We start from the raw sequence: 27,885 nt of genomic DNA, 5'->3' as shown, positions 1-27,885 counted from the left end.
AACAAAACTACCATTCGGTTTAAATTTATTAAAGTGGAATGTTTTACGGTTAAACATGGTAATTTATCTCTAATATGAACTGTATTTTTATTATTCACTTTTTTATATACTGTTAAATGAGTTTTTGGGATAAAACCAACGAACGACTTAAAAAAAAACTGTAAATATCTTAGATAATTAGACGAAAGATTTAGACGCGTCCTTTGCGAGCAGCTGCATGTTAAACGATTATCAAACAATTATAAGACTCTTAAGTATTTAGGTTTTTAGTATAGCACCTTTATCCTTATTCTTGCGTTGTTCCTTAGCGCTCTTATCCTTGGATTTGCCAGGCTTGCAGTTCTTATTAATTACACGTGTTGCCTCACACGAAGGATCGCTAGTTGCTTTCAATTTATCAGCTCTAGTCATTTTGCCAGTCTCACACTCAGACCATGCCCCCTTCTCATATCGGCAGGCTAAAATAGATTAGACACAAAATAAACGAGTTCAATTTATAAGTCCCCTACATTTTACAGATGCGCAAATGTATATGAATTCTATGATTATTATCATTTCACCTTTTTTGCATTTCTTTTGAATAGTCCGAGTCTGATCACAAGCTGGGTCTCCTTTCTTCAATGTCAAAGTTCTGGAACGCGTGTTGGTTTTAGTATCGCACTCAGTCCAGGGATTTTTACCATAACGGCACGAGAGTCCTGTAAATAATATGAAATTGATATTGCAAAAAATTAAAACATGAAGTAAATTATTTTTCTAATTTATATACACACATACATATGTATATGTAAATCACTCAAGTATTGGACAATACTCACCATCACTCTTTGTGCCACGTTCATTGCGAATTAATACCTCGTGATCGTCTTCCTCCCATACCTCGCCCTGTATGGCTGTTGTAGGTTGTGTCTGCTCAGCAATGGGTAGAGCAAGTGGAGTCTCCTGGCCTTCTGTGGTGCCAGCAACTAAGCTGCACACTAGAGCCGACCATGTCAAATATATGGCCACCGTAATTCCGTAGCAGTTACTTCTCATTATAACGCAGTTCACAATTTCCTATTAATATAATATATTGTGGCGTTGTAAATAATTGTAAATTATGCAACTTAGAAGCCCATTTAAATATTGCTTAATATTGAGATTTAAGTACTTAAGGAATATTCTACGAGCAAATTGATTGAAACTTATTTGCTTTTAAAAACCTAGATGCGGTAAAAGTAAAACTCTTAGTTTATGAAATTAGCTAAAAATAGATTTTGAAGCGGACTCAGCAATATATTTTCAGTTCACTGTATTTCATATAATTTAATTTAAGCCAAACCCAAAAAATACCACTGAAACAGTTTTGAAAGCTCAGCGGTGAATATGTGTGTGTGTGTGAGAGTATTCAGCAAGGAAAAGAAAATGCTAATTTAATTAAAATTAAAAGATACTTACCCTCAGCAAGCAAAATCGAAGTGGCGCTACCTCGAATGTATCTGTATCTCGACTAAACGTATGTAACGTGACGCAATATCCTTGTTGTAAGGACCTCTGATCTAGAGGCGTGAAAAAGTCGGAAATAGTGAAAACAAAAAATGTAATTCAAGCTTTTGTCGAGTTGAAAAAGTTTTCGTTTATACAGATTTTCATCATATACGGTTTATTCATAAATTGGTTTGATGCTGCTCAAAGAAAAATGATAAACTACGCAGCAAACCGCAAAACACACACACACGTACACAAAGTTTAACGTATATGAATTGTGAACTAACCGTTATACACACACAAAATGCTCCTTTTGCCACGCACACGAAAAGGAAGTCAAACTGACTGAGCCTGCGAGCACACACACACACTCAAACACATATAACAAGACTTTAAAGAACTTTGCTTTAGCGCTGGCTCTGACTAGCGCTCTGGAATTTTCTGTACTGCTCTCGTTGCGCGTCTCCGTGACACTGAATGGCAAAATATTGCGGAAAGCTGCAATAAGTACACGCTCCGTAGTCCGTAGTACGAATAATATCCTGAAGGATGTTTTGCGCGCTCAGAGAGATAGAGAGTGTGAGAGAAAGCCAAGAGCATAAAGATGAGCGTGAGCCTGACACCAGCCTAGGCTATTTTATCAATGAGCTGCGCATGTTCCAAAAATAAACTGCAAAGATTTTATTTTTATCCTGCGCAGCAACATAGCGAAGAGAGCATGCTCTACTCATTTGCCACTGCGACTCGCATTCCAATTCAGAGTTGTGTTGCATAGCTTTGAGTCAAATACAATGAGTCACTTTCGAACCACCCAACAACAACATAAACATACATATATGTACATATATATTTAAAAATAATTTACAGTACAACAGATGCGTCACGAACAAAATGCAAAAACTGACAGCTATATTAAGTAACTATGATTTTTTAGCTGAACAAACTATTTTAGAAGTTAGCATTTTATTTGGGGATCCAAGTGCACTAAGCAATAATTAAAGACTTGCTCAAACACTTGCATATACTTAGCGCAGGAAATCCTAGCATTGTCATTACCCTTTGGGTATGCTTCTGTTTAGCTCGTTATCCTTTCGTTGGCTGTGCGGTTTTTACGGTTCCGGCATCTGTTTCTGTTAACGTTTCGTGTACGTGGATAATCACTTGTAACTCGCGCTACCTTTAGACATCATAATGAACTGTTGGCTTCACAGCATGCTCTGTTATCCCTTATATGTAACCCGTATCCTGCTAGCTGCTGCCACTCATACTCATAAATATCCGCCCTCATCAAAGCAATAAGCGACGACCCTTTGCGCTTTACGTTTGCAGTTAATATTTCGTATGTGTGTGTGTGTGTGTCTGTGTGTGTGCAAAGTTTAAAAAGTGAAATAATATAAGCCAAGCCAAGAGAACATCGTTTATACAGCTAAATGACTTGTGTTTGCTGTTGACCTGACGTGTTCTGCCGCGTCCTGGCTGACATGGCGTAGTCTGCTTTGCTTGGCGCTGTCTAGTCGTTTCCCTCGTTTTGCGGCTAAATTAAATTTTATACTCTTACACTAATTATAGCCATTCTGCGGGCCCGCGCCCTCCTTCTGCTTCTCCTCCTTGCATCACATGGCAAAGTCTGCATATTAAAATTGTTAATAGAAAGTTTTACCTGCCCAAGGATACAATTTCACAGCAAAACTCTGCTGCGCCTAGACCTCCAGCTACAGACAGTGTAAATGTGTATTTACTGTTTGTTTGTGTATGAATATACATATATATGAATATATGTATAAAACAACTGATTGGAATTTGTGCGCCAGTTGGAAGCATTTTCCGATGCGTCATTCTCATCTGCTGTAAGGAATTTTAACCAGCCTTTCATTGATAGCAGAGATTTAGTATATAATTGAGCAACTTTGATCAAATTAATGCGATTGCATTGAATTGCGATGCATTGAGTGCAGGAGTATTTTCTTTCGTAGCAATGGGGCACGTTGCACGTTTTAATTGCACTGCGACATGGAGAGCAATGTGCATGGCGTTATTGAGCCCAACAGCTGTCATAAAATTTAATAATGCAAATGTAATTAAGTCACATGGTCAGTGTGCAGTGTGTGTCACAGGTCGCAGTACACATAGTCGAACATTATCACAAAGAGGGTCGAGAGAGCCCAAGCCTAAAATGGCAAAACTCACAGCTGAAAATTCCCCATTAACCCATTGCCATGTTCCCCTCGCACTTCGCACTTGAAGTCTGCAGTTTGATTTACAGTGTCGTCTATAACCCCAATACACCACAACAAAAGCCTGACGTGTAGGCTTTAATTATTAATCGGTCTAGAGCAGTTGTCCAGGCAAATTGTTAAGTAATTGTAATCCCTTCATAGCCAAGTTATGAATTCTATTGCGTATTTTTAATGCAAATCTAATTATGATAGGTGCTTAGCTGTCTATTAAAGTCGTACAAGTGCAGCACTTGCTAAGCTACGCTCTTTAATATGAAGGTGGCTCTATAGATTTGTGACACCAAGAGGAGCTGAACAATTTAGACTCTTGAGCAGAGGAGGAGTGAATAGCAAGAAAAGCAAGAACTCTTTGGCTTTCCGTTTGGTACCTTTGAACGACGTTGCGTGACTGAAATAAGAAGAATTCAATTTCAGTCGTCCACACCAAGAAGTGCCAAAGGAGTCAAGTCGGTGAAAAGCAGCGAAAAGCAAAAATAAAGTAGTATAAAAAACTGAAATGGGGAAAACAAATAAAAGAAGTTTCTTTTCGCACTGTTGTGCAGTGGTGCACACAGTCAAGTGATAATAATTTCTTTGAAATAAAATGAACTAAACTGAAATTTAAAGCTTAGGCAAGTCTAAACGCTCTGTCCAAGCGAGCGCGTATATGAAAATGTGATACAACCTACACAAATCATATAATACGTATATGAAGCTAAAACTGCACAGCTATGCTTTTTTAGCCTGTTCAAATTGTTGGCACAACCCGCGAGTCCTGGCCCTGGTTCTGGGCTCAGGCGCAGTGCCCAGTTGCCCACATCCAACCGCTCGTAATTGACTTGTGCTGCAGACAGAGAGAGAGAGAGAGAGAAAGAGAAGAACAGATGCGGGGATGGGGGGTCGAATGCACTGGGCAATCCTGCACTTTGCTGGCAGCGGCAGCGGGGGCGGCGGCGGAGGTGGCAGTGCTGGTGCTGGCCACAGATGCAGTCAAGCAAGATATCACGTGCCAGGAATTCATTTGTAATTTAATGCCTACAGTATGTGCGCTTCTCCTAATTGTACCAACATACACACGTCAGTGCGCATTTGGGGCAAAAGTCCAAATGCCGCTGCTAAATTAAACAATTCAAATTTTACAACTTTACCAAAGTGTTGCATTGCTGTTTTTTACACATATCGAGCCATAAATGTTCGTTTTAAGCACAACTCAAAGAACTCAGCTAAGCAGCGAGAGCAAACACACTAGTTTTTCTGCTCTTTTCTCTGACATGCCTTGTCAAAACTGTCTAAATATAGTTTATATACTTTCATTTATGCACACATGTGTATGATACACACACGCAGCTTAAAAAGTTGATTCAACAAATACAAACATATACCAATGTGTAACTGATAGCGTAAGTAGGAACTCTCGGTATGATAAAAAAAATGTGTAATGCATTTAAGTTGCAGCCGTTGAACCATTTTAGTCTACGTATACGGAATATTTAAATGCATAAGCCAACAAACATTAATACATAGACAGATTAATCCTATGGGTATAATTTGAAATTTCCGTGTTATGGCCGTAGCTGCTATATTTGCTGTTGTTGACCTGTTGACCTTTTTGTTTTGTTTATTTTTTTATACACAAGCTCTTTATGAGAGTACATATGAATGAACATTGCACGCACACAACATATTACGTATACGCCCCTTAACCTTTTATTGCAACCAACTAGTGATGGAGTCGGTATCTGAGCGCGTTTAACCAATCTTCCAATAATAACAAGTAACCACGCTGGACAGACAGAAGCTCGACTAGCATGTACCCTTTTTCACAGAGGAATTGAAACACTTTGTGTGATTTGGGCTACATTTCCTAATCGTTCCTTCAAATGCAGCATAATGCATCTAAACAGTTTCTAATTGCTAAAGGGTAGCACAGCTACTGTACTGTACTGTACGCCACAAGTGCAAATGGATATCGAACTAGGCTGGACTTCTGCAGACATGTTCCAGCGTGTGCTCGTTACGCCGGGGCTTTTGTTTTTTACGTTGTTGGGTTTTGTTTTATTTTTTTGTGTTATGCCTATGTATGCGATTGCTGTTGTTTGTTGCTTGCAGCAATATTTTCATATTGCTAGCAGAGAATGGCCTCAACCACATTGGCAGCTCGTGTAGAACACTGCGAGGGGGGAGGTGGGGAGTGTATAAGGGTGCAGCCATATTACATACATATCCTGCCATACATAACCTATTCGAACTGGCAAAATGGCGGCCCCACAATTGATGCCCCGTTGTGGATTTGCAGTTTATTGCTGCTAAGAGCATTTCAATCTAAATGAAAACTCATACAAAATGCGAAACGGCGAAAATAGCGAATGAGCTACAGACGATTACCACTCGATGCTACGCTTATATTCAGTCAGCCATTTAGGTCGACCACTAAAAGTGCACAAATATATACATAGAAAAAAAAAGGAAACCCACATGCGTGGGTACATGTGGGTAGTGTCCTGAGCTCGATAACCGTAAACTTCTTTGGCGGTAGTATAGCCAAGACGTAAAGGTATTTGAAAAACAACTCACAACTCGTTCGACGCACAGTTAATTCAGTTTTTTAGCCCAGACACTCAAATTTAATACTGGACAACTTTGCAACTAAACAAATACCGTGGGCATTATATGCGCATATATCCAAAACGAGCCCTACAAACGTTGACAGCGCAGTGGGACAACAGAAGCTTTGCTTTGACTTTTTACAAAAGCCTAACATAAAATTCAACTGTCTCCTTTTTGTATTTATTTATACCGGTTTCTTTTGGAGCTTTCTTTGAGGTATCCTTTGTATCCTTTGCCGTGTAAGCACAAAAATATAAAGCCAAACTTAAATACAAGTGGCGACTATCTTTTCCAGCTGCCGTGGATGGACACATTTTGCTTCCGTTTACTGTTTTTCTTTTGTATGGAGGCTGGTTATCATTATGAGCTTCCGTACGCTTTCACTTTGCTGGGCAAATCATTGCCATTAAGATTACGTACTATTTAATTTTATTAAATTCACTTTAAGTTATATTTATGGTCTAACGTCCATTTAAGCACCTCAAGCTATACACAATCCATTTATCAGGATACGGAGCATATTTGCCGTCTCTTTGCTAAACCAATTAATTATTATAAAGCGCGACACTTCAAACACTTGGCGACAATCCTTTTAGCCATGTTTGCTCGGGCCGCATCGCTTGCTTGCACAAAAAAAAAATCCTATTTACATATTGAAGTTTGTTTTAGACGCCTCATCCAGCGTTTTTATTTTAATATTGTTTTCTTTATTCTTGTTTTCGCTTCTCTTATTGCACAAAAAACAAACAAGAACTTTAAGCATCCTGTGCTAGCAACAACAACAAGAATCAAATGAAAGCAAAAAGTTGGCTTCAGTTGATTCAAATAAAATGCTTCCCTTTTCCATTTTACTTGCATAATTATTAAGCAATTATTTTTAAAGCTTTGCCAGCTTTGATAATTTTCAGACATTAGGTCTGTAGTTTGGAGTAAAAATGCTACAAATTATTTATACCAACATTTAAAAAAAATAACATAGTCAGTAAGCGCGTATGCTGCTCTCTTCTAATTTAAATTACGTATACTTACCAACTTGCACAATTCTCAGTTCCACCGCACAAAACATAATATATGTACAATCATGCAATTGTACATAGACTATGTACTATATATGTATGAATGTGCATAGTAAATTATTTGCTCCGATGTAGCTATTGTTTTACATTTTCTCGCGAAACTTACGGGAAGTTCTATGTCACATATACAGCAGCAGGAAATGCAGCCATCTTGGCGAAGTCTCGCTTACATACATAAGTATATGTATGTATGTATGTATGCACATGTGTGCTTGTGTATGTTTGTTGTTGTGACAGAGACGTGACAAAGTAAGGGAATTCAAGCAAAGTGCAGCCAACCACAAACCATTATACAAAATATTTAATTGCAGCTACAGTTATACATTTACATATATATTTAGTGCATTAACAATACGTTTACTGGCTTAAGTTTGGCTGATAGTTAAACCCAAAAATATTGCTACCAACGGCCTTCTTCACTTAATTTATAAAATATGAGCAAAATCATAACTATTTTTGTATAGTTGATGGTTATACCCAACAGCTGACATAATAAATATAATATAATATTTTTATTGTTGCTGTGGTTAATTCTGTAATGACTCATAGTTTTATACAAGTTAAAAAAGCCAAATTTCAATATCTGCTATATCTGGCTCTATAACATTCCATAGTGTATCAGACTGTAGACCCCAACTAAGTATTGCGTGACTCACGCTGTTAAAGCAGAGCTAAGCGCGCTCTATACTCAGAGATTCGCACAGCATAGTGCACCTGCACGCTCTGCTTCCGCTCAGCAACACTTCCATTCCGGTTGTATGTATGCGCTCATGGTGTTCCAGTTAGATGAGCAGCGGCAGCGGCACAACTCACGGCAGCGTCAGCAGCCGCGTTAGAGTAGCGGGAGCAGCTTAAACAATAGAGCAAAAAGCGCCGACTGCGGTGGAGTCAATGTTTATCATTGTGTCTCGGTAGGCAACAACAATGCGTCACAATGTGGATGTTGCCATGACAATCGTGAAATCGCTTGGGGTCTGGAACCATGCTTCATAAAGCAAATCAGCGAGAGAGGCGCAGTAGCATTTAAGCTCTCTGCTTATTATCAGTTGTTTGTTGGTCGTTTGGAAACGCTTGTCGCAGAACAAAGCTTTAACCTAGCAAATGGGTATTGACCAGAGATCGCTTGTAGACTGATAAACACAAGTGTTGGTAAATAAACAACAATTATGTATTTAGCACACCTGTATTAATCGTAGGCATTATTCAATTAGTTAACCAACGTAAGATACGCAGTTGCAGCGCGTGACAATGAGACTACATTCATTGGGTACCATATCGAAAATCTCATTGCTTCTGTTGCTCATCCTGTTGGCGACTCTGTTGTGCGCACTTTCCTTGCCTATATTGGAGCATGCTGCCCAAGCCTGCAAAGACATAGATGACTGCGATCCGTTTCTACCAATCTGCGCCAGCTACACAAATGAACATCAGTTCTTTTATAGCCACTGTGATATGTTGCGGGAAATATGTCTGACCGGTAAAGGTGAGTGACTCCAGCTTCTTCGGTGGGGTATCAAATCTCACTCACCTATTGCTTTGCAGATTGGAGAACCGACTATTTAAGTCACTGCAACGTCAGCAAGCTGTAGCTTTAGCCAGACAATACCAAAACAAAGTTCATATCGTATGAGTAATAACTCTCAAGACTGATACTTAAATAATTAAATGTGCACGTTTTCTGAAGAAATAATTTACATGTTAAGCTTTTGTCATTTTCAAAGTTAATTTAAATGGAGTTCCAAACGATCTCCCATTTAATTCTTTGGAGTGTTTGCAGTATTTGTAAAACTTATAAGATCGTGTAATAAAAAAAAGCAATGCAAAATTAAAAGGTTACAAATGTCAGTTAGATAGCTACACATAAGGATTAAATTAAAAGTGCGCGTCCAGTTATGAATTTGTTTAAAAGTAAACCTTCTGGAGTCGTAAGCCATTTACCTAGGACATCAATGAGCAGGACTAATAACACATGCTTCTAAACATATGTATATGTATGTATGTACATTTATTTACATGTGTAAATTTATAGCTAAAATCGTTCGCTGTTATAATTTGTCAGTAATTATAACGCCAACAAGCCCAGATAAGTATCAGTGCTTGGAGGGGCTTTATCATGAGCAACATAAGAAGCTAATTTACAAGCACGAAACTTCTATTCAAAGAGATAAAAGCTTTACATGAAATTGCTTGTTGCCGCACAGAGTTAAGCGCCTTGGCATTGCCTTATTTAATGTGATAATTTCATATAGTATGCGTGTGCAAACGTACATACATGTGTATGTACATAAGTGTGTGTATACAGACAGGCTGTACATGCCGCTATAAACACGTCCTTACATGAGCAAGTACACATTAATTATATATACATATATATATATGTATGCATGTATGTATAAGAAGAATGTGGAAAGTAAAGGTTTGGCTAACTTTAAACACAATCAGAGCTGAGGCTGGACTTTAGTGCTCTTATCAACAGCATAGCTCGTGTTTAATGTGCTGCTGATGATTGTGTTTGATATGTTATCCAGTGCGATTGCTGGAAGTCCTTGATCTAAGCGCTTTTCACCAACAGAAAGAGCGGAAACTGTTCTTCAGTAGTAGGAATTTAGTGGTGTAGTGTTTGCTCAACAATTCGAACAAGTTGAAGTAGAGCCAGACTTTTGATGTTTAATATAAACAGAGTTACCTTTAACTCAATTACATGAATAGAGAAACCAAAGTCCTAATTGAATTGAACCGTTTGTGGCGCAATTGAGCGTACAAACAAAAAAAACTAGGGAATTTGGGCCAAAATAATTGAAACACAGCCAATTAGCAAGAAATGCAGCAAATTAAAATATGAAAAAATAAGCCACCAATTTATGTAAGGGTGGGGTATAACAACCATAAAGAGAGAGATTTCAATTCAATTGTAATTTTGGCAACCAGCTTTCAAAGCAAACTAATTACATCCCTTCAAGGCTTAAATATAAATCGATACTAGGTAATCATTGAATATATTCAAGTGTTATTTCGCTGAATAATTAATTTATGTTAAGCAACGGTAATTAACATGTCGCGCACAAATTGAACTCCCTTTTTAAAAGCATGGTAAATTTTCTCTTAGTTTTCTGCTCATTTTAAATGCATACGTATTAAACCATTGGACATGAATAATGAATCTCACAATTCTGACAGGTTGCTCACCAGAGACTGGTGCTTAGTCGGCGTCATGATAAATTATAAAAGCTAACAATACGTTTATACGTGTTTTATCTGTCTTGTCCTTACACAGAGACATACATACACCTACGCTTCTTTTATCAATTAAAAATGTACATATATAGAGCATCCGTGTATACATGTAAATACTTACAATTGCTTAAATTTGAAAAATCGTTTACAGCTTCCCTAAAAGCTTAGCCATGGTTTAAAAAAAAACTTGGCGCTTGGCTTAGAAAAATTTAATTTTATCTCTTTTTACTAACAATTAACGCTCATAGTTTTGTTTCCGGCTGTTCACCCTGTGAATATTGCTGCTCTGTGGCATTTGTTGTGTGGTCTGATGTGGAGGTTAAGCCAGGATTCACTTTGTCCATCTCTGTTGCAAGTTTTTGTGCCAAATTTGTGAGCTTCTCACGTCGGAATTCCTTGCGTGCCTCATCCAGCAGCACATTGTGCAACAGATTGCGGTTTTGGGAATTATCCGGCGTCAACACAGGATAGGGATTGCCGCGCAGCTCCAACACAGATTTTCTGTAGTAAATGCCGGGATAGTCGCGAGGAGCCTTAAACATGCGTGTATAAGATATATTGTAGTTCTCATATCGTGGCACCAGCACCTTAAACAGCTTGTGTACTAGTTGCTTTTCCAACAGCCAATAGTCTGCCATCTCCATAGTTGACTTGTGCCGATCACCATGACGTATTGCATTTGAAATTAGCTATGTACAAAATTGCAATATTCGTTAAAACATTGAATTTGACTGATCAAGACTACTGCCCACTCACTAATTCCGCATAGCCACGCGCCTCATCTGCTCTATTGTAGAATAGTTCAATCCTCTCGTGCTTGACCAACGCTGTTACTGTTTTTCTCAGCTTCAGTAAGCGACCCTCTGGTCCATCTGCGTTCTTTAAATGCCTTTTGTTGGGTCGCACTGCAATTCGCAGCTGCGACATTAGCTTGCTGACATCGGCTTGATTCATTTTGATTCCAATTTATTGTTTTTTAAAAATCTCTTCGAGGTTCACGTAATGTGCCAGCTGATGGCAGAGATGGAACCCAGCAATTAGATATGTGAACCTCAATTCGATAGAAAAGTTCATTTGAATCGCTCAGCAAGAGAATCTTATCGGTTTATGCCGCGCTTTGTGCAGTATGGCTAATCGAAAAAATGCAAAAATTAATAATAAATGATAAATACTTTATTCATGTTTTTATGGAAACTTAAGCGATATGCTGCAAAATGCCCTGACGTACCAACGTCTCTACCTGAGCGCGTGGCATGTAATGTTGGCTGTTCTTCTTTAAATGTACCACCTCTCCGTCATCAAGCTCAAACTTTCCGTAGTCCTCAACACAGCGCACTTCAATGTATAGTGATTTGGGTGGACGCAAATTGCTGGTCAGGTCAATGCCTTGTCCGTCACCCACAGAACGCATGTACGATGCCAATGATTTCGAGTAGTTATTGAAGAGCTGTACTTCTGGTTCACATAATGATTGCTTAATGTCATCGGGTACGATGGGTCCAAACTCCCAACGCATTGCTTTGATGCGTTGCATCCGTTCGTACAAATATGCTAGCAAACAGCGTTTGTTTCGCTGCAGAGCGGCATGTCTATAGTTTAGCAGGGGCCACAAACTGCGATCTCCGGAACTGTTATAGTTGGAAGCCTGCGCAACATTTTCTTCAAATATCGCCTTGATTTCCTCCAGCACCTGCCTCACTCCGTCATCATCGAAAGCGGGAATCGTTTGAGACGAACGTTTCAGATCTTTTAGTAAATCGAAGGCTTTGTCTCCAAACATTTTATTGGAGCTGCTCATCTTTGCTTACTGTGCAAAGCTACTACTTTGAAAAGTTTAAAATGCCAACGCTTATTTTTAAAAAGCATAGCATAAACCAAAACAAAAAAGGCACTTATATTTTCTAACGCTGTCCACTGGATATCGATATATCTTCATCGATAGCTCTCAGTTCGCTCATTTACCGATAGATTGAGCCCGTCGAATGATTGGTATTTCTACGCTAGTACTAGCTGGTCACACAGCGCAATCGAGCAGTGAAAATTCTCGGAGGTGATTGAATCGTGTGTGTGTGGTTCATACTCAATTAACTTAATTAAGTTAAAAGCAGTGTTAGACGCACTTTAAACCAACGTGAGGAACTCAACCCGCTTACTAAAACAGCCACGCTTAACGGCCCGCCGGTAAGAACCGCACCCGTACGGAAAAATGGCAACAGCAGCTAACACGACAGCTGGAGCAGCGAAAGACGGTGCGCCAGTAGCAACAACAGCGGCGACTTCGCCAGCAAAGACCTTATCCGGTATTGTGAAACAAGTAAGTGGCTGAAATCGGAAATCGCAAAAAACGAATATAAAGTCCATTTATAACAATTATGTGGAATTATTGTGTGATGATAATCATCAGCGTGGCAAATGCGGCGAGTTTGGCAATTCAGAAATAAGTGCGAAAGGGATGGTCGTATAGGCGCGTCGCGTGAGTGTGACACGTCAAACCCGCTATACATATACGACGACGGGCGAGAGAGTGAGCAGTAAGCCAGCGTAAAGAAATGAAAGTTTATTGAAGGTGCCAACTTGGCAGATTTTCTTTTTAAGAGGTGCTTCGATAATGTATAATTGCTTGCTTTACATAAATGTGTACGTGCATAAGTTTGCATGTGTGTTGGATGTGCTATTGTTACCGTTATCTTCTTTACTGTCAACGTCATCATTCAGTGGTCGGCTTGGTACATACATACACACATACATATGACCGGCGTTTTGAAACATGCGTTTTTATCTGATAAACACAGACATACTTACCTGTAACACACACATACACGTATAATGCGCATGCATAGTTACAGGCATAAGGTACCTTACTATGCGCTACACCGAATGTAAAACTATTCGATTCTAACCTAGAAAAGCGCATGCACAGGCGCAAGTCGGATATATTGAAATGTATGTAAAAAATCTACAAAAGCAGATTATATTGACTATTTATTTTAGCTTCAGCTATGCTTATAAAGTTCGTTTTTCTTATGTACACATATGCATGCATACATATGAATTGGTAACATTGCCATGGACGGTCTGTGATAATAATAATCAATAGTTATCAGTTGCAGCAGCAGCAAAAACCGTGCAAGTGATGACGTTGGCATTCGCACGTCTAAGCAGCACAGCTTTCCTATTCCCGGCACGGTCGGGCATCAAATGCCGCGTCAGCATTTCAAGCCCTGCACACACTACATGTTACAGATTTAAAATGAAAAACCTGTTGATTTTCAAATCGCCGCCGCCACCAACACCTGTTCCGCAACATCAATGTGTGAAAGCGAGTACGCTATATAAATACCGCCCAGTTGCCTAACCACGTAGCTTCCTTTGCCTTTCCACAAAATTACAAATAACAAAAAGTTACTTCATTTAAAATGCATGGCTCCCATATTTAAATGTTTGGATTTTCAGTATTTTTTTGATAAATATATGTATATGTATGTTTGTATAAGTGTATAAGACATTGAACTTCATCAAAACATTATACATATGTGTGTTAAATTAGATTTTTCTTAATATATGGATGTGTGTATTTTATTTTTTTTTTTAATTTTCTATGAGCTAGTAGATTCTGATCGTTTATCGAAATAATACCTCAATGTCTATGCCTGGTAGAATGGCGCCACCTAGTGGTCTACTTCTGCGATAGTCGAAAGTGACACGTGCTTTGCAAACACTTTCATTTTAACCTCGCTGCTCGCCTTGTGCGTGTGTGTTTTATTTTTTAGGTGCTCTCCGGTGATACTGTTGTAATCCGCGCATCTAAGGGCGCGCCACCTCCGGAGAAACAAATTACATTCTCGCATGTGCTTGCACCGAAATTGGCTCGCCGGCCAGGCGCTGGTGGCGATGAGACTAAGGATGAAGCGTGGGCCTGGGAGTCGCGAGAATTTTTGCGTAAGAAGCTGATCGGACAGGAGGTGACGTTTACATTTGATAAACCTGCCAATTCGAACCGAGAATACGGCTTTATCTGGCTGGGTAAGGACAAGGAGACTGGCGAGAATGTGGTCGAGTCGATAGTGCGTGAAGGTTTGGTGACTGTACGCCGCGAGGGACGGCCAACGCCCGAACAGCAAACTCTCATTGAGCTGGAGGACCAGGCACGTGCTGCTGGCCGCGGCAAGTGGGCGCAGAATTGTAACGCCCTAGACAAGGTGCGCAATATTAAGTGGTCCCACGAGAATCCAGCCCACATTGTCGATGTCTATGGTGGCAAACCCGTCAAGGCAATCATTGAGCATGTGCGTGATGGTTCTACTGTTCGTGCCTTTTTACTACCCGACTTCCATTACATTACACTCATGATTTCTGGCATACGCTGCCCCGGTGTCAAACTAGACGCTGATGGCAAGCCCGATCTGAGTGTGAAGGTGCCGTTTGCGGATGAGGCGCGCTACTATGTGGAAACGCGTCTGCTGCAGCGTGATGTCGAGATTCGGCTGGAATCTGTCAACAATTCCAACTTTATCGGTAGCATTCTCTACCCCAAGGGCAACATTGCGGAGTCTCTACTGCGCGAGGGTCTGGCTAAGTGCGTCGACTGGTCCATGGCCGTGATGAAGACAGGTAAATAAATATGCTTGCATTTCAATCGAACCCAGCAATTGGCTTGAACAATGCAGCACCCGTTCGGCTCAAGCCTTGTGCTGTGCTGTATTGCTTTCAAAGCTGGTTGCCAGATTAAACTCAGACGGACTCCAAGAATACAATAACTGCTCTACTGTCATTGCGTTCATTTCACCCCGTCTACAGCAAAATTGTTTGTCTACTCTGTATAATTTATATATATATATATATATATTAGTTTCTAATAGTTTTAAATGTTTCTCAGGTGCCGATAAGCTTCGCGCTGCAGAAAGAATTGCAAAAGAGAAGCGTCTGCGTCAATGGCAGGACTATCAGGCCAAGACACCCGCCTTTAATTCGAAGGAGAAGGACTTTACGGGTACCGTCATCGAGGTCTTCAACGGCGATGCCGTCAATGTACGCTTGGCCAATGGTCAGGTGAAAAAGGTTTTCTTCTCTTCTATTCGTCCGCCACGTGACCAACGCGCTGTTGTCGGTACTGATGGAGAGGAGATTGTAAAGGCGCCACCACGTGGCAAGAACTACCGTCCACTGTACGAGATTCCTCATATGTTTGATGCGCGCGAATTCCTGCGCAAGAAGCTTATCAATAAGAAGGTGCAATGCAACCTGGACTACATCTCCCCAATGCGAGATAATTTCCCGGAAAAGCACTGCTATACAGTACTCATCGGTGGCCAGAACGTAGCCGAGGCGATGGTCGCCAAAGGTCTGGCCACATGTGTGCGCTACCGCCAGGACGATGATCAACGTTCATCGGCCTACGATCAGCTGATTGCTGCCGAACAGCAGGCCATCAAGGGTCTGAAGGGACTGCATGCTAAGAAAGACAATGCTACGTTGCGTGTAAATGATCTCACTGTTGATCATTCCCGCATCAAGGTGCAGTATTTGCCATCGTGGCAGCGTGCCTTACGCACCGAATCCATTGTCGAATTTGTTGCCAGTGGCTCTCGTTTGCGCATCTTCATACCCAAGGATAGCTGTCTGGTTACGTTCCTCTTAGCCGGTATCTCCTGCCCACGCTCCTCGCGACCCGCTCTCAACGGCGTGCCCGCCCAGGAGGGTGAACCCTTCGGCGATGAGGCGCTGACATTTACGCGTGAGCGCGTACTCCAGCGTGATGTATCCGTGCATATTGATACTACCGACAAGGCCGGTTCCTCTGTCATCGGATGGCTGTGGACTGACCAAAATGTCAACCTCTCCGTGGCGCTCGTCGAGGAGGGTCTGGCCGAGGTGCACTTTAGTGCCGAAAAGTCTGAGTACTATCGCATGCTGAAAAGCGCCGAAGATCGTGCAAAGGCTACTAAGAAGAACATTTGGGCCAACTACGTGGAGCAGGTGCCTGAAGAGAAGGTTGTCATTGAGGAAGAAAAGGACGAGAAAACACCTGTCGAGCGCAAAGTGAATTATGAAAATGTCATTGTCACTGAGATAACTGAATCGCTGACCTTCTTTGCACAATCGGTGGACAACGGTCCTAAGCTGGAGACACTGATGGCCAAGCTACACGCTGATTTCCAAGCCAATCCCCCCATTGCCGGCTCGTACACGCCCAAGCGAGGCGATCTGGTTGCCGCTCAGTTCACCTTCGACAATCAATGGTATCGCGCCAAGGTTGAACGCATCCAAGGCACCAACGCCAGCGTGCTTTACATTGACTACGGCAACAAAGAGGTAGGGAATCCATTGAATTGAAAAGTTTCCACGCAAGTTCCTTAGATCCGTTTCTGTCTTAAAGTGAAACGCATGAGTCATATGCTTGCCACATAAATAATGCTCCATCACTTAGACGTCAGCTGCGCCTTAGATGCGGTGTATACCAAACTCTACAACAACACTTAAGCGTATGCTAAGTTTCAAGGTGCCGAGACTTGCGGTCACGTTGCAGGCTCGACCATATTTTTTGGTTCGGCCAATGAGTAACGTGGCTGTTATGTTTAGTGTGCCACATGAGGCTGAAACATGCGCGTTGTTGGAGGCACCCAAATGTCCTGGCGCAGCATTTGTCTTTTGGTGTGCAACAAGACTTCAAATATTTATTCTTTACGATTCGTATTGTATAGACTATAATATAGAGACTAATAATTCAATATTAATTTGCAGACTCTGCCAGTTAGCCGGTTGGCCGCATTGCCACCAGCGTTCAGCAGCGAGAAGCCGCATGCAACGGAGTATGTGCTTGCCTTAGTCACACTGCCAGCCGACAATGAAGATAAGGAGGAGGCGCTGCGTGCCTTTTCAGACGATGTGCTAAACCACAAGGTGCAGCTCAATGTGGAGATGAAGGTGTTTGGGGGCCCGAACCTGGCTACACTTCACGATCCAACAACGAAAACGGACTTTGGCAAGCAGCTGGTAGCCGAAGGCTTGGCGTTGGTAGAGAAGAGGCGGGAACGCAAGCTCAAGGAGCTGCTGGAGCAGTATCGGGTTGCGCAGGAAGCGGCCTTGGCGGCGCATTTGGCCATCTGGAAGTACGGTGACATCACGCAAGATGATGCGCCCGAATTCCGCTAAAAGTCAGTCATACAACATGCAGTAGGCAGGGCGGCGTGTGGAGCGCGCGCTGCTCGCTGAATTGTTTGTCTGCCACATACCCGCCCTTTATATATTTCAACAACAACAAGCAACAACTTAAATGATTATGAAATTACTAACTCTATACACACATACATACACACAAACAAACCAATCTATATATAAACTATATAAACGCATTGAGTAATTATGGAACGGAATGGATTAAAATTAAATGAAATAGAAGAGCATTGAATGAAATCGATTGGATTTAAATGCATACAACAAGCAAGTGCAACTGCTTTAAGCAACTGGCAATAACGTCGCAAATTCGGTCTTAGAGATTTTTTATACCTTGATACTTTATCAAATTCTACAACAACAACAATAACAAAGTAATAACTAAAACTAGTAGCAATTGATCGTTTTTGAAAACGGTTCACTTCCAATAAATAAATAGAATCAATAAGTTACAAATTTCATTTTTCAATGCTTGCGTAACTTTTGTTTCTATTTTGATAAGCCTAAACAAAACTCAATTCACTTCAATTTGCTGATTTTGTGTTATGGTAAAATGTTTTTTGAATTTACTGATTAAATAAACAACAATTTATACATATTAAATTCATTTTTATACAACAATGTGTATTGACTTTTCTTTTTTCAAAAATGACTGGCACTGATCATCTTAAGTTCATCGCCCAAGGAATGTCCCATTATGAAAAATATTGAACGAATTCTAGTTTTGAGTTGTAGTAGAATGTTATTTGACTTGACTGATTAAATAAAAATGTATACATACTAAATTAGATTTAATGGAACAAAATATAATGACTCCTAACGACTTTGGTTGGCGCTCTGCAACTCTTCGATTTTCTCTATGATGGCCTCAGTGTTACACTCCTTAGGCTCACTAACGGTTTTCTGTCTGTCCAGTAGTGCTTTTGTCTTGTCTTCAATTTCAATAATTTTCCGCTGTAGAGCCCCATCTGCGATCAAGCGCTTGTTGACGTTAGCCAGAAATATTTCCAATTTGGCAATTTCTTTGTTTGTTTCCTCAATGACTGACGTTACTTTCTTCAGTTCAGCAGTCTGACTTGCTATTATAACTTTGTTATCAATCCATTCCCGCTTTTTTATAAAATAAAACTCTCGTAAACAGTCTAAATTTATATCCTGCATATTAGAGTCTCCCTGAATACGGGCACATTTGTCCAGCAATGTCAAAACGTCATCTGGAAAGTCGCAGAGCTCCAAGCCAACCAATTTTAGTTGGCTTTCCAGATGTGTGCTTAAAGTTTTCAGCGACTGCACCTCTTCTTTTAGCTTTAAGTTATCTGTAACAAAAACAAACACAAGTAATACACAAAATCAACAAATATGCTAGATCAAAAATTAAACGCGCACCCATTCTCTAATGTGCTGCCAACTCGACTTTTTATTATGACTACAATTTGACTCGTGACCGTTACTCGTTGCGATTTTTTTGCTAAGCCCTGTAACGAAACGGAACGAGAAACATGTTTACTTATATACGCGTTTGCGGTGCGGTTATTGTTGGTGTTGGGGCATTTTTGTTGTAGCTGTAGTGCTTTAGTAAAATTTTGTGGGAGCATAATGCAAAACTACAGACTGCGTGTGAAAAAATTAATGGAGAGTTTTAATATTTAGGTATAAACGCCAACGCCGTTACATGTCTTGTATTGGAAACCGATCGATTTTTGACAAAGTAACGGGTGTGTGTATGTGCGTGCGCGTGTTTGTGTGAGTGCTTGTGTATGTAGAGTGAAAACATACATACATACATACAAGTACTAAGAGAAAACTCCACAAGAGCTGTAAGCAAAAACAACAGCAGCAGCAGCAACAACAACAACAGTGAAATGTCTGCAACGGCTGCTAGCTACTTGGGCATGGACGTCTCCACGCTCCCAGCTGATGTTCGCGAAAAACTTGCTGAATTAGACTTGGAGCTGTCCGAAGGTAAGAAATTTGTCGATTCTATTGGAGCTCAATAGCCGTTAATTAACTATCGAGTCCATTGTCCTATTATTGCTACAAAAAAATAAAGTACTCATATACATACATACATATGTATGTATGTTTTTAGATACATATGTGTATTGTTGTGCAATTAGAACATTTGTGCTGCCGGCAGCGGCCGCCTCGGGTCACAGCTGCATGTTCCCACTTAGAACTTCGCATACAGACACTACTTTTGCTCAGGACTGGGGAAATGGGGACGACTTTTTGTCACTGCACGCGTCTACCCCCTTTTGCTGTTGCTGATATTAACACATACATACATATATACAAATGTATGCATGCGGTTTTGTCGGTTAAGCGACATGTGTCTGCATCATACATACATATTTATATATATATATGTATGTCTGTACATAAACGATTACACAGACTGCATGCATGTGTGTGGGGGCTCTCAAAACTCTGTAGTGGCAGATTAAGCTAATAAGTAATCTCAGCACTTATCAAATTCAATTTGAAAAAAAAATTTATGTTCATACGTACATATGTATGTGTGCGCTTTGTATTTGTTTGCTGGTTTCTCTCCTGAATCACGTAGCTATAGAACTTTATGGGCTTGGCCTATGCTTAAATAGGCAACGTACGTTTATTTACGACAGCTGACTGATAACGGTTGCATACCAAACTAAGCAAAGCGTCTGCTTAATTAATTGTGAGCTTTTGTACCCTCTTTGTATTTTTTCAGGGGACATTACTCAAAAAGGATACGAAAAGAAGCGAGCAAAATTATTACAACCCTTTTTGAAAAAACACGAATGTAAGTAAAAACACATGCATACATATGTGCATAAGCATATATATATGACTGTGTGTACATGTGTGTCTGTATTTATTGTGTAATTTGTGCATTTGTCGCTAAAACCCAGAATATATTTTTGAAATATCTAGCAAACGACGTGGACAAGACAAAAAACTTGCCTCCACCGCCATACTATAATATAAAAGATGCCAACAATAGCAACGCGAATAGCGATGGCGTCATTATCTCCAGTGAAGGCTATAGCTATGTCACCGAAGTACCTTCGCTCTCATCATCCCAGCAAAGACAACATTCCAAAAAGTCAGAATTTACTCCACAACAGTCAAGCGCTGTTATATCCGCCCCACATGGAGGAGGTGCGCCTGGTTACGAGAACATGCGACCGCAGGGTGGGGCCGTGGGTGATCCAGGCTATCAAAATACACGAGAGCCTAGTAGTGGCTTCCAGAACAGCAGCAGCAGCAGCCAGCATCGCCAGCGACGCACCCAACGCAAAGTAACGCACAATGAGAAACGCTATCACTCTGGTATATCTGTCTCTTAAACGCTCACTTTTTGCTTTACTCACTGTATCTAAATTGTAGAAGTGCGCCAGGAGGCTGTTCAACAGGCACTAGCCGCACTCAAGAGTCGACCCAAGCCGAGCCTGCCAATGCCCTCGAAACGGAGCTCTGTGCTCAATCGGAGTCCTGGCTGCAACGATGACTTGGACTCATCTACCGATGACGAGTCCATACCTGAGGAGCTTATTTCGCCAGATAAGGAGTACAACTATCCGCGCGATCATATAAGCAATAGCATGCTTCCCCCCGAGCCCATTATAAAGCCACCAATACGTGATTCATCAATGGCCGCACAACAACAGCAACAACCACAACAATTGCATTTACGACAACACGATGTAAAGCAAAGTCAAGCGCCAATGCAGAAATATCTATCGTCGGGCGAGCGACGACCGCCGCAAAATTTGCCGCCATTGGTAAGTTTCAACGCCGAACGCTCCGAGCTCTGTGCCACTCGGTTCAGTTATGAGACGCGTCTCAGCAAGAGCTCTTGTGTGCTTTACAATTTAATTGCTTAAGTATTTTGGTGCTCAAAACATATTTATCAATTATAAAAACAAGTATGCGAATAATCAAATTTCTTGCTCTTATGATATCATTTGTTACTCATCAACCACTGAATACGCTAATTGAAATTACAAGTGACAAGCTATATGACATTGTTCTGGAATTATTTACATATGTGCATTTTCCTATAAATATCGCTATTTAGTGGAGACTTACTCGCCTGAGACAGCGTTCAAGTCTAAATTTAAACTTGTATTATTATCTGTATTTGCAGCCCACTTCGGATACTTCGAGCACTGATTCGCCACCAATTGCATATAAGCGTGATAACGATTTTGCTGATAAAGCCTATAAGCAAAAGCATTGTAAGTATTTCTAAAATGTTCAGTTGAAAGCAAGTTTAGCCTAATGAATCTATTGTTATTTGTGTCGTAGTTAACGCTCCAGACATAACGCAGTTTAATAACGCACATCGCATAGCGGATCGAGTGACGCGCTATGTGAATGTCTCGCAAACGGAGCTCAACGAGTCGGATGTCAACGGTAAGTGGAAGGTCTCAGCCAAGATACAGCAGTTGCTAAACACACTGAAGCGACCCAAGCGGCGACCACTCCCAGAGTTCTACGAGGACAACGACATCGAGCTGGAGATAGCTGCCAATCCCAAGGATCCGAATGCACCCAAACCAGAGGGCAGCACCATGACACCCGTGCAGGGTGAACAACTTTCTATACCGGCTGGTCTACCTCGCACTTTGGAGTGCGCACTGCAGCGTTATGGCACAAACTCGTTCAAGAGTTCCATGGCCACGGTACTGGATCCTAATGGCAAGATAACTACGACGCTTACATACGGCAAGCTGCTGTCGCGTGCACAAAAAATTGCCTACGCGCTTTCAACCAAAATCTTTAGCAAGGGACCCGAACAGGTTACACTTAAGCCTGGTGATAGTGTGGCTCTGGTCTATCCCAATAATGACCCACTAAGGTGAGCTTATTGGTTGTATTGTATCTCTGTTATAGTTGTAATAATATTTTTTTTATCGTAGCTTCATCACCGCCTGGTACGGATGCATGTTTCGTGGCCTGGTGCCACTGCCCATAGAGCTGCCATTATCCAGTTCAGATACGCCGCCCCAACAAGTGGGATTCCTCCTTAGTTCGTGCGGCATAACTGTCGCGCTAACCTCGGAGGCTTGCCTCAAAGGTCTGCCGAAGTCGGCAACAGGCGAGATTGCCAAGCTAAAGGGCTGGCCACGTCTGCAGTGGTTTGTTACCGAGCACTTGCCCAAGCCACCCAAGGATTTCAATGTTGGCAACTTGCGTATTGAGGACACTGCGCCGGCGTACACAGAGTACACCACCGACAAAGAAGGCAGTGTGATGGGTAAGGCCTATTACTGGCGGTCAACTGAATTTGAATACTAATACAAGCTTCCTTCCCTTTTTAGGCATCACTGTTGCTCGCGCTGCTATGATAAATCATTGCCGTGCTTTGACCATGGCCTGCCATTACACAGAAGGAGAAACAATCGTCTGCGTACTGGACTTTAAACGCGAGGTTGGCCTCTGGCATGCTGTCTTGACATCGGTGCTGAATGGCATGCATGTGGTCTTTATTCCGTATGCGCTAATGAAGCTGCGTCCTTCGTCCTGGATGCAGTTGATTACCAAGCATCGCGCATCGTGTTGTCTGGTTAAAAGCAGGGACTTACATTGGGGCCTATTGGCCACCAAGGATCACAAAGACATCTCATTGTCTTCGCTGCGCATGCTACTGGTCGCTGATGGCGCTAATCCCTGGTCACTTTCCTCCTGTGACCAATTCTTGAATGTATTCCAGGCAAAGGGTTTGCGCTCCGATGCCATCTGCCCGTGTGCCAGCAGTTCGGAAGTGTTTACTGTATCACTGCGCCGACCAGGACGCTCATCGAGCGGCTTCAGCCAGTCGGCTACTGGACGTGGTGTTCTTTCTATGGCTGCGCTCTCACATGGCGTTGTGCGCGTCGACAGCGAAGACTCACTCACCTCGCTAACGCTACAGGACTGCGGTCAGGTTATGCCTGCTGCCCAGATGGTTGTAGTGCGGTCCGACGGAGCGCCTGTGCTCTGCAAAACAGACCAGGTGGGAGAGATCTGTGTGACAAGCGGTTCCACTGGAGCCAGCTACTTTGGTCTCGATGGCATGACCAACTCAACATTCAAAGTGCAGCCTCTCCTTGAAGATCCGGAGCAACCCAAGGAGGGCGGTGGCACCATACTTGCTACACCCAAGCCTATAAGCGAAGAATATTATGTGCGCTCCGGTCTTTTGGGTTTCCTTGGTCCCGGCGGTCTTGTCTTTGTTTGCGGCTCACGCGACGGATTAATGACTGTAACAGGTCGCAAACATAATGCGGATGACATAATTGCCACCGTGCTGGCCGTGGAACCCATGCGCTTTATCTACAGAGGTCGTATCGCTGTCTTCAGCATTAAGGTCTTACGTGACGAGCGCGTTTGTGTCATAGCCGAGCAGCGTCCTGATTGCTCCGAAGAGGAAAGTTTTCAATGGATGTCACGTGTGCTGCAGGCCGTTGACTCAATACACCAAGTGGGGATATATTGCCTGGCACTCGTGCCGCCCAATCACTTACCCAAGACGCCTCTAGGCGGCATACATCTCTGCGAGGCCCGTCGCCGTTTCCTAGAGGGTTCACTGCATCCGGCGAATGTTCTTATGTGCCCGCACACTTGCGTCACCAACTTGCCCAAGCCACGCGAGATGCACCAAGGTGAGTCCAAGTTTAATTTCTCTCCAGGCTTATAAATAGCAACTAGTGTATAATACATTGGCTTTCTTGGTGTGTATGTGTCTGGTTTCCTTATATACTTACTTATCGTAATTGATAAAAAACGAAAATACAAATATTGTTTTCCTCTTGTTATTTTTTTAATCACCAAAAACAAAAATATACAACGTTACAACAAATGCTGCGGTTGCATCCTATTGCCCACTACCACAACTACTTACCACAAATACGCATCATTAATAACAACAAAAACAAAAAACACGCATCGCTAATACAAACAATCAAATAAATATAACAACAATAACACTGTACAATAATAAAAACAACAAATTACAACTAATTGCATTTATTCGCATTGCTTCAAATTAACAAAACTGCAAACAATGCTAATTATCACACATACTCATATATAATTCATTCCAACATTATCTACATATATATATAAAAAAAAAAACCCTTGTACAAAAAACAATAAAACCCACTAACAAAAATACCAACAAACAAAACAAAAAATATAAAATAACAAAAAAGGTGTGCAAACGACCGCAAAACTAAGCTCCTCATCTGGCTGTGGTATTACAGACACAGGCGTAGGGCCCGCCTCCGTCATGGTTGGGAATTTAGTTCAGGGTAATCGCCTGGCTGTCGCACATGGGCGTGATGTGGGCATGGCCGAGGACGGCGAGCGCAAGGTTAGTTCTAAATTAATTCGTAGCCATTTATTTTGTATTAATTAACAACATTTTTGTGCACAGCCTCAACTGATTACAGGCGTATTGCGTTGGCGCGCCAACACTTCGCCAGATCATATTATTTTTACGCTGCTCAACTCAAAGGGTGAGTATTATTTTGACGTTATAACTGATGTATAGAAACAAAACTAACAACTTGAAATTTACGCAATCAACAGGCGCTATAGCCAAAACGCTGACCTGTTCAGAACTACACAAGCGAGCTGAGAAGATTGCAGCCTTGCTGCAGGAGCGTGGCAAAATTGAGCCAGGCGACCACGTCGGTGAGCACCACTGAATAGATTATCAACATTTGGCCTTTCACTGATCATATATATATATTTTTCAGCTCTTATATTTCCACCTGGCTTGGACTTGCTCTGCGCCTTCTATGGCTGTCTGTATCTGGGGGCTATACCCATTACCATTAGACCGCCGCATCCGCAAAATCTGATCACCACGCTGCCAACGGTGCGCATGATTGTTGACGTGTCCAAAAGCGGGATTGTGCTCTCCATACAGCCAATTATTAAGTTGCTAAAGTCCAGAGAGGCGGCGTCTTCTATAGATCCAAAGACATGGCCGCCCATACTCGATATCGATGATAATCCAAAGCGTAAATTGGCCGGCATAGCCACAGTTTCTTTGGACTCCAGCGCCTATTTGGACTTCAGTGTGTCCACCTGCGGGCGTTTGAGTGGTGTGAACATTACTCATCGGTAAGTTGAAACCAGATCAAATCCTTAATACACCAAATAATTTTCGAAATTCTTTTCAACTTTCACAGATCTCTGTCTAGTCTGTGCGCCAGTTTAAAACTGGCATGCGAATTGTATCCTTCGCGTCATGTCGCTCTCTGCCTGGATCCCTACTGCGGTCTGGGCTTTGTCATGTGGACGCTTATTGGTGTCTACAGCGGCCATCATTCCATATTGATAGCTCCCTACGAAGTTGAAGCAAATCCCAGTCTTTGGCTTTCAACGCTCTCGCAGCATCGCGTGCGCGACACCTTCTGCTCTTACGGCGTCATTGAACTCTGCACCAAGGCGCTGGCCAATTCGGTGCCAACGCTAAAGCAACGCAACGTGGACTTGCGTTGTGTGCGCACCTGCGTTGTGGTGGGCGAGGAGCGTCCGCGCGTCATGTTGACACAACAATTTTGCAAGCTATTCCAGGGCCTGGGCCTAAACACACGCTGTGTGTCCACCTCGTTTGGTTGCCGCGTGAATCCGGCTATATGCGTACAAGGTGCCAGCTCGGCTGAAAGTGCACAGGTGTATGTGGATTTACGGGCACTACGCAACAATCGTGTGGCTCTTGTAGAACGCGGTGCGCCTAACTCATTGTGTTTGATTGAGTCCGGAAAGCTACTGCCTGGCGTCAAAGTAATTATCGCCAATCCGGAGACCAAAGGCCACTGCGGCGACTCGCATTTAGGTGAAATTTGGGTAAGTGATGTCCACCAACAAATAATGACACTAACTAATAAAATATGTCACAGGTACAAGCGCCGCATAATGCTAACGGTTACTTCACCATCTATGGCGATGAAACGGACTATAATGATCACTTCAATGCCAAATTAGTGACAGGTGCTACCTCGGAAGTTTATGCACGTACCGGCTACTTAGGCTTCTTACGCCGTACTGAATGCTCACAGGCCGCATCCATTCTGGACGAGACTACACCTAGCGTGGCAAGCCGTGATAGTGATACCGAATCCTTAAACTCTATGAGCCAGCTGCAGTTGAACTTCTCCAATGCCTCATTGGGTGGAAATTCCGAACACAGTCTAGTGACTGCCAATCCCAATGATCAGGAGCTACACGATGCTGTTTATGTGGTTGGTGCTTTGGACGAAGTTATCTCATTGCGTGGCATGAACTATCATCCCATAGATATAGAGAATTCTGTACTGCGCTGTCATAAGAAAATTGCCGAGTGGTAAGCCTACACGCTTCAGCTTGTGTATTAAGTGAAATACTAAAGCTCGCTTTACTTTCAGCGCCGTCTTCACTTGGACTAATCTGTTGGTCGTAGTTGTGGAGCTTGATGGGAACGAGTCGGAGGCACTCGACTTGGTGCCCTTAGTCACAAATACGGTGCTGGAAGAGCACCAGCTCATTGTCGGCGTAGTTGTAGTAGTTGATCCGGGTAAGAAACGGGACAACGTCTAAATTGGATAATGCTCAAATTTATAATCTTTATTACAGGTGTGGTGCCCATCAATAGTCGTGGCGAGAAGCAACGCATGCATTTACGCGATGGCTTCCTGGCCGATCAATTGGATCCCATTTACGTAGCATACAATATGTAAATAGTATTATTAGCGACAACTGCCGCAGCAAGCAAACAACAATTATTTATTCATCACCAAACACACTCACACATTTAAAAACAAATCAAAACAAAAAAAAAAACACATTTCCTAGTATTTGACGCAACAAGTAAGCAGAAATAATATTTAGATTTGCATGATTTATATTTATCAAGAATTGACAATGTAGCTAAACTACTAAACCACTTATTAATCCATTTTCCTTTGAGAAAAATATTAACTTACAACATAGTTGATACGATTATTAGTCTCTTTCTCTCTCACCCTCTCTCTCTAGAGAGAAAATCCATTTACGACTCATTGAAACTTTATATAAACACAAGTGACGAGAACAAAAACAACAATAAAGATTTAAATACATTTATATGTAAAATGCAATAAACAATTTATATATGA

The 27,885-nt window shown here is 41.8% G+C and overlaps 7 protein-coding genes across 9 annotated transcripts; 3 read left to right on the top strand and 4 right to left on the bottom strand.

The window, feature by feature from the left end:
• Positions 1 to 19: 19 nt before the first annotated feature.
• Positions 20 to 1,945, bottom strand: LOC108598526 (pleiotrophin). Of its 2 annotated transcripts, XM_017985207.2 has the most exons (6): positions 1,755 to 1,943; positions 1,438 to 1,538; positions 819 to 1,056; positions 561 to 698; positions 279 to 458; positions 20 to 213 (listed from the first exon to the last, which is right to left on the bottom strand). In XM_017985207.2, exons 3-6 carry the CDS (start codon positions 1,033 to 1,035, stop codon positions 191 to 193), a joined length of 558 nt encoding a protein of 185 aa, XP_017840696.1. In that variant the 5' UTR covers positions 1,036 to 1,056; positions 1,438 to 1,538; positions 1,755 to 1,943; the 3' UTR covers positions 20 to 190. The 2 variants fall into 2 exon arrangements, with proteins under 2 accessions (XP_017840696.1, XP_017840697.1); XM_017985208.1 differs by lacking the exon at positions 20 to 213 and having other exon boundaries at positions 382 to 460; positions 562 to 698; positions 1,755 to 1,945.
• Positions 1,946 to 8,363: 6,418 nt separating this feature from the next.
• LOC108599290 lies at positions 8,364 to 9,056 on the top strand. Its single transcript, XM_017986089.1, has 3 exons — positions 8,364 to 8,515; positions 8,578 to 8,849; positions 8,909 to 9,056. Exons 2-3 carry the CDS (start codon positions 8,615 to 8,617, stop codon positions 8,953 to 8,955), a joined length of 282 nt encoding a protein of 93 aa, XP_017841578.1. The 5' UTR covers positions 8,364 to 8,515; positions 8,578 to 8,614; the 3' UTR covers positions 8,956 to 9,056.
• Positions 9,057 to 10,800: 1,744 nt separating this feature from the next.
• LOC108599695 (39S ribosomal protein L17, mitochondrial) lies at positions 10,801 to 11,648 on the bottom strand. Its single transcript, XM_017986692.1, has 2 exons — positions 11,357 to 11,648; positions 10,801 to 11,289 (listed from the first exon to the last, which is right to left on the bottom strand). Exons 1-2 carry the CDS (start codon positions 11,552 to 11,554, stop codon positions 10,843 to 10,845), a joined length of 645 nt encoding a protein of 214 aa, XP_017842181.1. The 5' UTR covers positions 11,555 to 11,648; the 3' UTR covers positions 10,801 to 10,842.
• Positions 11,649 to 11,751: 103 nt separating this feature from the next.
• On the bottom strand, positions 11,752 to 12,481 carry LOC108599696 (DNA replication complex GINS protein PSF1). Its single transcript, XM_017986693.2, has one exon. The coding sequence runs from the start codon at positions 12,396 to 12,398 to the stop codon at positions 11,796 to 11,798; it is 603 nt and encodes a 200-aa protein (XP_017842182.1). The 5' UTR covers positions 12,399 to 12,481; the 3' UTR covers positions 11,752 to 11,795.
• A 308-nt stretch (positions 12,482 to 12,789) lies between these two features.
• On the top strand, positions 12,790 to 18,229 carry LOC108599693 (staphylococcal nuclease domain-containing protein 1). Its single transcript, XM_017986688.1, has 4 exons — positions 12,790 to 12,914; positions 14,371 to 15,211; positions 15,477 to 16,912; positions 17,342 to 18,229. The coding sequence occupies exons 1-4, from the start codon at positions 12,807 to 12,809 to the stop codon at positions 17,750 to 17,752; spliced, it is 2,796 nt and encodes a 931-aa protein (XP_017842177.1). The 5' UTR covers positions 12,790 to 12,806; the 3' UTR covers positions 17,753 to 18,229.
• A 100-nt stretch (positions 18,230 to 18,329) lies between these two features.
• On the bottom strand, positions 18,330 to 19,248 carry LOC108599697 (augmin complex subunit wac). The gene is made up of 3 exons (XM_017986694.1): positions 19,160 to 19,248; positions 18,555 to 19,089; positions 18,330 to 18,491 (listed from the first exon to the last, which is right to left on the bottom strand). Exons 1-2 carry the CDS (start codon positions 19,161 to 19,163, stop codon positions 18,590 to 18,592), a joined length of 504 nt encoding a protein of 167 aa, XP_017842183.1. The 5' UTR covers positions 19,164 to 19,248; the 3' UTR covers positions 18,330 to 18,491; positions 18,555 to 18,589.
• Positions 19,249 to 19,285: 37 nt separating this feature from the next.
• LOC108599692 (disco-interacting protein 2) lies at positions 19,286 to 27,847 on the top strand. 2 transcript variants are annotated; one of them, XM_017986686.2, is made up of 16 exons: positions 19,286 to 19,735; positions 20,484 to 20,555; positions 20,687 to 21,085; positions 21,143 to 21,537; positions 21,903 to 21,993; positions 22,064 to 22,616; positions 22,678 to 23,015; positions 23,080 to 24,402; positions 24,952 to 25,112; positions 25,176 to 25,257; positions 25,331 to 25,435; positions 25,501 to 25,870; positions 25,939 to 26,599; positions 26,653 to 27,095; positions 27,157 to 27,305; positions 27,365 to 27,847. In XM_017986686.2, the coding sequence occupies exons 1-16, from the start codon at positions 19,636 to 19,638 to the stop codon at positions 27,466 to 27,468; spliced, it is 5,346 nt and encodes a 1,781-aa protein (XP_017842175.1). In that variant the 5' UTR covers positions 19,286 to 19,635; the 3' UTR covers positions 27,469 to 27,847. The 2 variants fall into 2 exon arrangements, with proteins under 2 accessions (XP_017842175.1, XP_017842176.1); XM_017986687.2 differs by having other exon boundaries at positions 19,287 to 19,735; positions 25,003 to 25,112.
• The last annotated feature ends 38 nt before the right edge of the window (positions 27,848 to 27,885 follow it).

The sequence above is a fragment of the Drosophila busckii genome, chromosome 3L (genome assembly GCF_011750605.1).
Source record: "Drosophila busckii strain San Diego stock center, stock number 13000-0081.31 chromosome 3L, ASM1175060v1, whole genome shotgun sequence".
In the NCBI taxonomy this organism is placed as follows: Eukaryota; Metazoa; Arthropoda; class Insecta; order Diptera; family Drosophilidae; genus Drosophila; species Drosophila busckii.
The sequence above is the reverse complement of the archived record's forward strand: the minus strand, read 5'-3'. Positions and strand labels throughout refer to the sequence as shown.

What these genes read in the sequence shown, in the direction of transcription:
- LOC108598526 (XM_017985207.2), bottom strand. Translation starts at nt 1,035, where the DNA reads ATGAGAAGTAACTGCTACGGAATTACGGTGGCCATATATTTGACATGG. An exon ending in TCAAAAGAAATGCAAAAAAG is followed by an intron (nt 459 to 560) that starts GTGAAATGATAA and finishes AATCTATTTTAG; the next exon opens with CCTGCCGATATGAGAAGGGG. An exon ending in ACGCAAGAATAAGGATAAAG is followed by an intron (nt 214 to 278) that starts GTGCTATACTAA and finishes TTTAACATGCAG; the next exon opens with CTGCTCGCAAAGGACGCGTC.
- LOC108599290 (XM_017986089.1), top strand. Translation starts at nt 8,615, where the DNA reads ATGAGACTACATTCATTGGGTACCATATCGAAAATCTCATTGCTTCTG. An exon ending in AATATGTCTGACCGGTAAAG is followed by an intron (nt 8,850 to 8,908) that starts GTGAGTGACTCC and finishes ATTGCTTTGCAG; the next exon opens with ATTGGAGAACCGACTATTTA.
- LOC108599695 (XM_017986692.1), bottom strand. Translation starts at nt 11,554, where the DNA reads ATGAATCAAGCCGATGTCAGCAAGCTAATGTCGCAGCTGCGAATTGCA. An exon ending in CGCGTGGCTATGCGGAATTA is followed by an intron (nt 11,290 to 11,356) that starts GTGAGTGGGCAG and finishes TTTTGTACATAG; the next exon opens with CTAATTTCAAATGCAATACG.
- LOC108599696 (XM_017986693.2), bottom strand. Translation starts at nt 12,398, where the DNA reads ATGAGCAGCTCCAATAAAATGTTTGGAGACAAAGCCTTCGATTTACTA.
- LOC108599693 (XM_017986688.1), top strand. Translation starts at nt 12,807, where the DNA reads ATGGCAACAGCAGCTAACACGACAGCTGGAGCAGCGAAAGACGGTGCG. An exon ending in CATGGCCGTGATGAAGACAG is followed by an intron (nt 15,212 to 15,476) that starts GTAAATAAATAT and finishes AATGTTTCTCAG; the next exon opens with GTGCCGATAAGCTTCGCGCT. An exon ending in TTGACTACGGCAACAAAGAG is followed by an intron (nt 16,913 to 17,341) that starts GTAGGGAATCCA and finishes ATTAATTTGCAG; the next exon opens with ACTCTGCCAGTTAGCCGGTT.
- LOC108599692 (XM_017986686.2), top strand. Translation starts at nt 19,636, where the DNA reads ATGTCTGCAACGGCTGCTAGCTACTTGGGCATGGACGTCTCCACGCTC. An exon ending in AGCCTATAAGCAAAAGCATT is followed by an intron (nt 21,994 to 22,063) that starts GTAAGTATTTCT and finishes TTTGTGTCGTAG; the next exon opens with TTAACGCTCCAGACATAACG. An exon ending in CCGAGGACGGCGAGCGCAAG is followed by an intron (nt 25,113 to 25,175) that starts GTTAGTTCTAAA and finishes TTTTGTGCACAG; the next exon opens with CCTCAACTGATTACAGGCGT.